At 34.1% G+C, this 11658-nt stretch overlaps 2 protein-coding genes across 2 annotated transcripts; one reads left to right on the top strand and one right to left on the bottom strand.

The window, feature by feature from the left end:
- Positions 1-1506: 1506 nt before the first annotated feature.
- On the bottom strand, positions 1507-3921 carry LOC143529211 (phospholipase A1-II 1-like). Its single transcript, XM_077025043.1, has 2 exons — positions 3346-3921; positions 1507-2226 (listed from the first exon to the last, which is right to left on the bottom strand). The coding sequence occupies exons 1-2, from the start codon at positions 3913-3915 to the stop codon at positions 1522-1524; spliced, it is 1275 nt and encodes a 424-aa protein (XP_076881158.1). The 5' UTR covers positions 3916-3921; the 3' UTR covers positions 1507-1521.
- A 3325-nt stretch (positions 3922-7246) lies between these two features.
- On the top strand, positions 7247-9013 carry LOC143529245 (R-linalool synthase QH1, chloroplastic-like). Its single transcript, XM_077025066.1, has 5 exons — positions 7247-7729; positions 7818-8036; positions 8126-8264; positions 8365-8613; positions 8714-9013. The coding sequence occupies exons 1-5, from the start codon at positions 7287-7289 to the stop codon at positions 9011-9013; spliced, it is 1350 nt and encodes a 449-aa protein (XP_076881181.1). The 5' UTR covers positions 7247-7286.
- Positions 9014-11658: the final 2645 nt, after the last annotated feature.

Below are 11658 nucleotides of genomic sequence, written 5' to 3'. Positions count from 1 at the left end.
CTTGTTTAAATAAATAAAAAGAATATGTGTCACACGTTGCCTTAAGTCTAGAAATGCACCATAATCAAAGTTTATTGGGTGTTATACACGTTTTAAATAAATAAAGACATTATGCTTGTAGGATGTAGTAATAAACCTTTTTTTAATGCTTGTCGAATGTATTATTTAATCTTTCTATAGCGTCCGTAATTGAAAGACGAAGGACGTCCGTGAGCCAACGTGGAGGGCGCAAGATTGAATAGGCTAAGGACGTTTGCCAGTTTTCAAGACAAAAGTACTTCCATAATCAGTTTACACAGACCGTCAAAAAGGTTTCGTTGTGAGAGTGGATGAAGAGAGATGCAACTTATAACTTACAAAGTTTCAAAAAAGTTATAAGTTGTTTGGTTTTGATAATGCTTGTGAGGGCATAAGTCAATAAGTCACAATATTGTGACTTATTTGTGAGAAGTCATAAGAAGGGGAAATAAGAAATCCCAAACACCCACTTAAAATATACCAAAAATGGTTAATTGTAATCCGTTGACCGTCCATTTTCCACATACCATCCTCACAAACTCAAACACAATAAAATCAAGCAACATCTCTATATAAAAGGGCGGCCCGACTGTAATTTTAAAAAACCTGCGACATAGTTCACCAACTATATACGGGCGGTCCGACGATCTAAAAAGATGTTTCCAACGGACCAATGTTTTAGAAATGTCGTTGGCAGTTTCGTGTTTGACATCAAATTTGAAAATTTTTGAAGAGTTTGAGTTTGATAATGCGTTTTTCTCTTAAATTTAGTCTCTCAAAATTCAAACAATGAAAATAAATATCAATTTTCTTCACTTTCTCTCCATTTCTTTCGAAAAATAATACTAAGGGAACATGACATTTCCCTGCTTCCTCCTAAGTGCTTTTACTTTTCTTTTTAAACAAGATACATAACCATTTAAGAAATGTTTCCCGTAGTGGTGTTTATCGTTTGGTTTTAAACAGATTAAGCTGAATTAAATTTGTTTAAAACCAAACCTGAAGAAACACTAGTTCGACCCTAAGAGGATTAACCTAATATCTCAGCCGCGGGTTCAATGTGATATGATCTCCACAAGTTGACACCGATCAATCATGCAAAACAGAATACCGTGAGCTCGTTACGAGAAATGGAATATGTGGTCTTCTCGTAACCACCATATGGTGTGTAAATCAGTATGACCGAGAGAATGATCGTTAAACTGGTCTCAATAGGGAGAGGAAGTAAGGGCTCGGTCACTACTCGAATAATAAGAGCCCCACACAAAGTAATTATAGTGTTACGTATAACATAGTGATTGTGGAAACGATAAGAGCTGATAAAGAAATATGTAAAGAAACAAAATAGCAATATAAAAATAAATTAAATTATTATTTGTTGTTAAAATGAAACAATTGTTTAGCATCATTTATTGTTGCAATCACAATAACAATTTGAAATTTACATACATGAATAACATACAAATGAAAACAAACATATCATACATCAAACATTAAGGCATTTTATTCGATCACAACGATTTCTTCATCACCGTTATCATCTCCATCACCACCACCACCACTACTAGTACCAACATCATAATCTTCATGATCAATTAACAACCACACTCCATCGTCAAATCGAACCATACCTTTGTTCTTCTCAACCCACCACTTAGCAGGCACATGACAATCATCATTAAGACCATCCGAATACTTATTGACTAGAGCAATCGAGCGTGTAACAACCAAATCAAACTTCCCTTCGTCACCTTGAGTACCCGCGACTCCATGTAAATATGTCTCCATATCATGCCATCTTTGTATGTCTCCAGGTTGTTTCAAGTAAGGAGACTTACTTGTATCAATCCTCAAAACTTTCCCAACGTGTGAGTACCCTATATTTATGGGGAAACACATCACTTGCAGTTTCAACGGGTAATGTGGAACAACATCGTTCGCATTTTCAATGCGTAACACACGAATTTTGTCACCTAGTGAAGTGAACATATTTTTGAAGCTCGAGTTTCCCACACGAGGGCTAGCAAAAACAAAAGCAGTCACAAGAAAGGCCTCACAAGAGGGGTCCGTTGGCTTGTTGTATCCATTTACGACAATATCAACTGCATTGAGTGTTGCAAGTGCCGCACCCATGCTATGACCGACTATTGTCAAACTTACTTCCTCGTTCTTGTGCAAGTCTACTAATCGTCGCACCTCTTCAAGAACCTATGTCAAATATTATGTTTGAACAAAATTCTGAATTACTTTTTGCGAACAACAGTTTTTTAAATCTAAGTACCACCTAACGTGTTACTTGGACGGATTTGAACCCTATAGGCACTAACGATAAACAAGCTAAATTGGTTTACTTTGGGTTTTTATATTGCAAGGAAATGTATTCATCACTTGCAATTTGATTGGCTTTTTTTGAGTATTTTAGTATCATTATCCATATGTTATATTTATGTTACATTAGTTAGTTTCTAGTTATTAACTTATGGGCAGTTGGTTTAATTGAAATACTTGTGAGTAGAAGTACCATCTTTCATTGTCAAACTTATGCTAAATTTATTAACTACTCTCAATGCACTATGACCAAATGTAAACTTAATTTGTTGATATTTTTCTAGGATGTTCATGGTCCGGTTTGACCGTTTAGTTACCATTTTTTTGTCCAAATCTATATAAAGGGTTTCAAAAACAGAGTGGACCGGTCACTGGTCGGGTTAGCTGGATCGGTCAGACGGGTAAAAACGGTTTAATTTTGATAGTTTAGTCGTTTGGGATGCCTTTTATTTTTTGCATAGCCCATAGTATCGAATCACTTGATTTTTGAAAGATTAGTAAGTTGAGAGGTATAGAAAAAATACCAAGCGTTTTCGCTTTGAGCATTAAAGGGTTTACGAGAAAAGTTAAAAAATAAAAGCAATGACAAAAAACCTATTAATCTAATCGTATATACATGTTATAATAAAAATATGCATACCATTTTTTAGAATGACGACTTTTTTTTTCGGTTTAGGCCATCGCACTCTTTTATTTGGATAGGTTTTGTTTTCCCACTCTGATCAGATTATGTTATCATACTTATTATGATAATTATTTTACTTATATTAAATTTATGTAGATTAAAATAAATACCTTTCTAAAACTCGGCCAGTTTAGTTTACCAGGTGAGTTTCAAACTGTATAACGAACCATGTTAACCAAGCCGGTTCACTCTTAAACCGGTTGATTCCTTTTAAGGTTTAGAGGGGCCGGTTCAACAATTTTAGAAAAATCCTCTTATATTTTTACTTAGTTTCTGTTTTAGCAAACCAAATATAACTTAAAAGAAAAACTCACTTGGTCTCTAACACATGACTTGTTAAACTTAGACTTAGGATCCGAAGTAGTGTAAATAGAATGCCACCCACGTTGTATTTTAACATTCTCATCCCCTTTAAATATATCAGGAGCAGCCACCTTATCAAACTTAAGATCATTAATCCACTCCAACGTTTGCACGGTACCTCTCCAAGCAACCACAATATCCCGCCGCCCTAACGCCTCCTTCCCTTCGTCGGTAGCCACCGCAACATACCCTATCCAGTTAGACTCCTTGCTCCACGCCTCCCTCGACAACGACTTCACAAGGAACGATGGTAAATCCACCGCGGACGTGCCATATAAATATTTTGTGACTTTATATTTATAAGGGTTCCCTTGCTCTATTTGGACTTTAGAAAGTAAATGACTTGGTTTATATAGACAGTCTCCCGCGTGTTTCGATACTTTCTCTGAGTTAAACGCGTCGCGTGCTGCCTGAGCCATCTCGCCATAGTGGATTATGTAGCGCCGGAGATTAACGTCGAGCGGGTCTAGTAGGTTAGACCATTCGTCTTCTCCACTTAGTTTCTTCCAATTACTGCCCATTTTGTCTTGGGTCCGATTATGTGTGTTTAGTTGTAAGTTTTAACTTTGAAATGTTATAATTTATATAATGTGGTAATGTGGTATTTGGTGTTTATTATCATATAATGAACATATAGTTAATTGATCGTGATAACCATTGCTATTAAATTATTGTCGTGACTTCTTCAAAACAGTATTTCATAAGTAGTAAATTAGTTTAAGTTATAATAAACAAATATAAATTAATAAAGAAAATGTGTTCACGGCTTCACGTTTGCTTTTGAGTATGGAAAACCCATAATTAATCAAATTTGATTGGATGTTGTATAATATTTAAGTAAATAATTAGAAATTGTCTACAAGTCGATATCCAACCTTCTTGACAACTTCTGATTTAAACTATGTGTGCCACTGTGTTGAATTTTATATATTAACTTTTTTAAGCAAAAGTTGTGTTTAACATGCTAACAATTTATTGACGGACACCGAAGTGGAATCTCATGGTTTCATCTTTTTATAGGATTCCCATTTTAGACTTTGACAAAGCTTGCAATAACTTGCATGCAGGACCGTCTTCGAGAATCGTGAACTGTGAAAAATTTGGGTCTTAAACAAGTTGAGATCAATTAAACATTAAGAATACATATTTTTTTTTTTAAATATATAATATTTTTTTATAAAAAACACTCGACCCTATCGAGGTTTCGAGATGGGGTCGGTCTACCACTCGGCCCTGCCTTATAGCCGGCTCTGCTTACATGCAGTGATGGATTACTTACCAATGAAGCATTTGTCGGTGAATATACATATAAATAGCAACCTTATTAAACAAACATGTCAACTCAAAATCGTTTATGTTGGATGCCTATAACTATGATTGTATTTGTTCGTCACTTGTCAATTGGTCAAAGCTCGTTATATCATAGGTTATTCGTTTCATGTGGTGGTAACTAAAATGTTGAGATAGGTGTTCGTAGAAACTAAAACACATCAAAGATGCCTTGGATTCTTGGAATACCGATCTTCGTGTCCTGCAATCTCCGTCTTTGTTTACGATATATCTATTGAGCAAGAAAATCACCATTGTTAAATTGTTATGACCTAGTGTTGGTTTGTGTAACCTTAACTAGCCTAGTAACATATGACAGGGTTCATTAGGGACAAAAAATATAAGTTACTCATAAATATGTTTAATAAACCCAATATAACTCACTATTACCTAATGTTTGTTCGTTTAACTTTTAACTAAACCGACTGACATGTGTCAAGGACCATGATTTTGTTATGACAAAAGGCTAAACGGATTTGTTATGACATAATTTTGCTTCCTTTAACTAGCCCACTAAACATGTTACAGTTCATTAAAGCCCAAAAATGTAAACTAGGGATAGATATGTAAAATAGGCCTGAAATAACTTGTTACGGTCTTAGGTTGTTTTGTCTAACCAAAAGTAACTCACAAAGGTCTATTAAGGTCTAACAATTAAAAAGCAATAACCTATATGCTCTATTCGTCATCTATTGCTGACAGATTGTTATGTTGTTGTCAATAATTGTTGGATGACTGATATAATAAAGTAACTTTTGAGTATACGTGTCAAGATGTGATTGGTTCAAAACGGAAGGATGACAGAAAAATGTATTAGGTGTGAGTTCTGTTACAGTGGATCATATCATTTCGAAATGGGCCATTTTAGGTATTTTTAGCTTAGAGGCTAGTTAAGGGACTGGTTTGATCAAATGAGTCATTTTAATTATTCTCCCTAATATAAATGGTAAATGTCTTATTTCATCTATTTATAAATATTTGCTTTGAATGCAAAAATTTTTATTGAAAAATTACAATCTAGTTGTTTTAAACATAACTACTACTACATAATAATAATATGTTGTATATGCGTCATTGTTATTATATTGTCCTCGTTAGTATTTTGTCCTTTCACCTAGTATTTTGTCCTTTCACTTATATATAGACGTCAATCAGCATAGGAATTTCAAGCTTGTGAGCAAGTTGTTCAGAATACTGAGTGTGGCCAAATGGTGCACGACATCGAAAGCCAGTGTAGAGAAACTGTTACGAAATTAAAGGAAGACCTCGTAATTTGTGATAAATTGTTTTTATATATTTTTATCTTAACATATGCCTTCGCTCGACAAACAAAAATCATCTTAATATTTTTTTTGTTATGTTCAGATGCATGAGATTAATATCGTATGAGAAAAGAACCAACTTGTTAATCAAGTGCTATGTTATTTAATTAATTTTATTTATTAATAAACAATTCAAATTTTCTTTTGACAAAATTTAGCTATCTCTAAAAATTAAAAAAAAACATTTTTTTTCTGTTTAAATAAGAAAAATACATTATTTTTACAATTTTTGTTTTTTTTTGTTATTTTAGAAACTAAAAAATATATTTTCTAATGTTAAAAAAAGAAAGAAAATATGTTCTTTAAAAATAGATTTTTTAACTTATAATAATAATTTTAAAACTTTAGGGAAGAGGTATATGTAGTAAAATTAAAGATAATTCTCATCAATATCTTTCTTCCTATGTTTTTATTTGATTTCACTTGCTTGAATGCATGATTAGTTGACATATAAGAAACTTCATAACTGTTTGTTTATAGCATTCATTTTGGCCTTGAATATGTTTCTTTACTATTGCGGTGTCTATTTAAGCTATGTGTTTACATAGTATATAGGCGTTTGTTATTTGTCTTTGTAATTGAAGATGCTGTTGTCTACACTATACGTACATTTTGCCATTAGCTTTAGTCACCATTTTGTTTTTAGGTGCTTTAGGCTTATTTCCTTTGTAGGTCTAATTAATAATCTTAAAGACATGGGGGTGTCATCTTTAAACGACACATGGACGTCTGCTAAAGAACTCCTCACAAAGGTTGAACACAAGAGTTCCGATTAAACGTGAGGTTTCTTTCTGTTTCATGTATCATTCAAATGGCATGTTACTGTTACCGTTCTACTTGATTTTTGATAGTATAAATTGTATAATTGTTGTTTTTGTATAATGTCTTTATTGACAACAACAAGAGCCTGCAGCTATGCTAGCCCAAAAGCAGAGGACTTACAAGCTGTTGGAGGCTGATGAGTGATGACTATTGTGAAGCCTAAAAATACCGACAAAAAAGATAAACGTTTCAAAACAAGAGTAAAACTGAAGAAGATGAAGATGATGAGGTATAAATTCTTGTTCTCTCTATAATAATTTTTTTTTTGTTTTATAAGTAGTATATATTGGTGTCTAAAAGATCACTCATACGTTTTAAAGTAGTGAATAAATATATATGAAGTTATAAACATATATTAGTGAAATTTACGACAAAACACTTGTTGTTGCAAACAACTGTCTACATGGACAATATTATTTATGTTGTTTAAAACTTTCGGTTATTTTTCAACAAAAGATAACATGATGGTTTTTAACTGTTTAAATGTAGAGATTCTTAACAACTTCAAGGACACCATTCAAAATGCTAAGCCACACCCAACAGAGGATATGGTGACCGTACTTAACTTGTATGAGGCTTCTTATCTTTGTTTTGAGAATGAAAGCATTTTAGACGAGGTTAAAGAGTTGACAACCAAATATCTGAAAGAAAATCTGGGAAATATTAGCGGTGGTTTATCGTCATTAGTAAGCCATGCTTTGGAGTTTCCATTGCATTGGAGAGTCCCGAGAGTTGAGGCAAAATGGTACATTGAAGAATATGAAAAACGACATGGATCGATTTCCATTGTGACCGAGCTTGCAAAACTTGATTTTGATATGAGCCAAGCTATCCACCTTGAAGATCTAAAGCACACATCACGGTATCATTCATTTATGCTTCTTTATATATAATATTCTAGTTAAACAAAAATAAATTAAGGTGTGCAAATGATACATGTATATGTGTAGGTGGTGGAACAATACAAGATGGGATGAGAAATTGAGCTTTGCTCGAGACCGATTGGTGGAGCATTTTATGTGGTCTCTTGGTTTTAGTTACGACCCAAAGTTTAGTCTTGGAAGGAGAATACTTACAATGGTTAACTCCCTGATTACATCCATCGATGATGTGTACGATGTCTATGGTACTTTGGACGAACTTGAACGATTTACTGATATCGTTGACAGGTTAAAACTCATTTATATACCCTTAATTAATTTCTTGTGGACGTTAATCAACTCGCAAGCTAAGCTTATTTATGGGTTCTAATTTGTAGATGGGATGTGAATGCAATGAAAGACCTTCCAGATTATATGAAGATAGCATTTTTGGGATTCTATAATACCATAAATGAGATTTCGTATAACATACTTACCGAGACAGGATTCCTGGCACTTACATATCTTAAGAAAGGAGTAAGTAACTATGAAATCCTCTTGTTTTTAAATATCTATGTGATTGCTGGCTTCAACAATATAATTTTTCGAATGACATTCGGATTTAATTATCATGCAGTGGGCAGACTATATCAAGACATACATGGTAGAAGCACGTTGGTACCACGGTGGACATAAACCAACACTCCAAGAGTATTTGGACAATGCTTATGTATCGATCGGGGGTCCTATCATACTCATGACCGTTAATTGTTTAACACCGTTTAGTTCAAGTGAAGAAATGTTGACAAGCATGGAAAGAGCTGAGAATATAATTTGCTACTCATCAACAATATTCCGACTTGCTAATGACTTGGGGACGTCGTCGGTATGTCTTTAACATACCTAAATTACGTTAACTGACTATTTCATTAAAAACCTATAACAACACCACTTGAGCATTGTCTTTCTTGTCTTGCTACTTGAAGGAGGAAATTGCAAGGGGAGATATTCCAAAATCAATCCAGTGTTACATGAATGACACCGGTGCAAACGAAGAAGAAGCTAGAGTGTACATCAAAGGTTTGATCGAAGCAACGTGGAAGAAGCTTAACAAAGAACGAGCTTGTGGTTATTGTGAGTTTTCAAAGGAGTTTATCGACTGTGCTTCAAACATACCTAGGATGACACAATTCATGTACAATGATGGAGATGGGCACGGTCATCCGTATATTACCGAGTCTCATGTGTTATCACTATTGTTCAATCCAGTTCAGGGCGCGAACTAGCCAGGTTTAATATGTGTAGCATTTGTTGGACGTGGACTTATTAGTAAAATAAGATCACATTAAATCCATATTTTTTTAACTTTCCAAGAAGTAGCAATAGCTTAGTCTACTGTAATGGAGATCGAATGGTTATGTTGAATGTTAGTTCCGGATGTTTGCCACAATTACCAACTGTTTTCCCTAATTTCCTTTCCTAACATACACGTTTGATGACTTGTAATATTCAAATTACAAAACGCTAATCATAGTTATCAAAAGCGCTTGCATGGTGCGCCTGCGCAATTTTTAGGTGAGGGCAACCATACCGCCTTGCATAGTCAAAGGCATTCTATTGGTAAGTTTACCGGCCAAAAATGGTCATCCGTATTTTAAACCATTATTGCAAGTACACAATTGTATGTACTATTTCATTTTACATAGTTTATCTTAAAAGATTTAATTTTATTTTGAAACTAGGTAGATGATTTTAATATCCAATTATATTAATATTAATTTTATATACTTACAAGATATATTTATAATTTTTTTTTCAATGCATACTATATTTTATTTTTAATTTAAATACGCTTTTTTTTTATCTCAGATTCTTGTTTTTTTTACGTCTTGCGCCTAGGCCCCAGACGAGGCCTATGCGCCTTGAATGCGCATAGCGCCTTTGATAACTATGACACTAATCTACTTGTAACAATGTGAGTCAGGATTGTGGAGTGTGATCTTTATGAGATTTGGCAGCATATGTCCCTTCCATTGGTTTATGGGAGCGACTCTCTGTTCCCATTCTCCATCGGGGGGTGAATATTGCGGAGACGGTTCAACCACTCTTCATGTCTTTTACCTATGTTGCGACTCTACTGGTTCACAAATGTACCCGAAGGCGGTCAATGACATCAGCAGCTTCACAAGGTCTAGAGTTAGCTCAAAATGCATGTATCCTTCAAAACATAGCCCAAAGTGCCCCATTACTCAGCCCATTTAAACTAACAAAATTAATTATTATGAAAACTTAGTTGAACACCCCATCCATCAAATCTCCAGGGTCTAATTTTGATCACTTGTTTCGAACTTGTTTACTCCTGATCACTTCCTATGTTTGTTGTAGCTTATAAATTTGTTGTTGTAGGTTAACCACTCGGGTTTCCGTTAGAAAATTAGTTGACTTGTTACAAGAATAATAACAAAACATAGTTTCATAACTATAATGTTAACGCATCTTGTCCTGATTGTAGTCAAGATGGTAGAGAGAAATTGATAATCTGTATTGCTTTCTATTGTGTTTCTTCTTATTTTCATAGACAAAGAAAACATTTAAATGCATACAAACATACTAGCTAATAATGGAAAATACAATAATAAAAATAAAGATGAAATCCTTGATTGATGGAGGCAACGGTATAATGGCTGTAATCTTGGAGGTGAATCTTCAAATAAGGAAATGGTATAAAGTGGTTTTTATATATATTTTTTTTATATTTTCTAACACTGATAACCTCATAAACCTGACCTGACGTGCATTAAAGAAAACAAAATCACATTTTAGCCAAACACCCGGTGAAAATGCAAAAGAACCAGAAGATAACAATGAAAATAACAAAACTGTATAGTTGGAGCAACATAATAAATATAATCGTGAACTCAACCAATCCAAATGAGTCATAATGAATATCAAACCGAATACTCATACGAATAACGAATGTAAGTAGTACAAACAAAGCATAGAATCAAATAAGTCATATCATGGTGAGTGATAACCAATGTGCACAAAACATATATTGTTCTCAATGGGTGCGTCATATTTAACAAAACATGACTTGTAATGCGAACGCACACTACTATCCATCAAAACAAAAACAAAAACAAGCTAGCTTAATATAACTAATCCACACGACTACATGGTTATCCAAAACAATACAACATAGAGACATTGTGGTCTAGTTATACTGCCACGTATATTACAACGATGTTGATGCCTCAATTATGCACCTATGGAATCACCCACCAAACGTTTGCTCGGGCATCAAGCTCGAAATGAATCATTAGACATTAGTTTAAATGTAACAAACATGTAGAATTCCAGATAATATAATCAAATGTCAGGCCAAAAGATCTTATTTATATTATATCGTACCTTAAAACAGTTGACTAGTATGAATATCATCATCATCATCATCGTACTCAGTATATCCCACCAATAGCAAAGCTATGGTAGGGTCTGAGGAGGGTAAGATGTAGGCTGTAACACCCCGACCGATGGCGGATTATACATCGGGGCGCCACGTATTGTTTCATTACTCGCGACACTATTTGGGTGTCAATATTTAATAAATACATTTCCTTGCGCACGCGCAGAACATGACATAAAGTAACGATTCATATCATAACTTAAAATATTCAAATAACATAATATGTCTTGTTACATTTTAATCTAGGTCCAAACAAAAAGAAAACATCCTACGCGTCCAAGAGATTCCCAAAAGCTGCTACAGCAAACCTGAACATGTGTTAAAATAAAACGTCAACACTTGCGTGTCGGTGAGAAATCAAGATTAATACATATAAATAGATAACAATATCTGCGCGCATCATGTGTATAACTGGTGTTCAACAAGGGTGTAATCAGATTGTGATCAAGCCTTAGATCATAGCTC

This window comes from Bidens hawaiensis, unplaced genomic scaffold (genome assembly GCF_021521415.1).
Source record: "Bidens hawaiensis isolate Kalapana, Puna unplaced genomic scaffold, B.hawaiensis_p1.1 tig00008515_1, whole genome shotgun sequence".
NCBI classification, from domain to species: domain Eukaryota; kingdom Viridiplantae; phylum Streptophyta; class Magnoliopsida; order Asterales; family Asteraceae; genus Bidens; species Bidens hawaiensis.
This window is presented reverse-complemented; position numbering and strand designations above follow the sequence as displayed.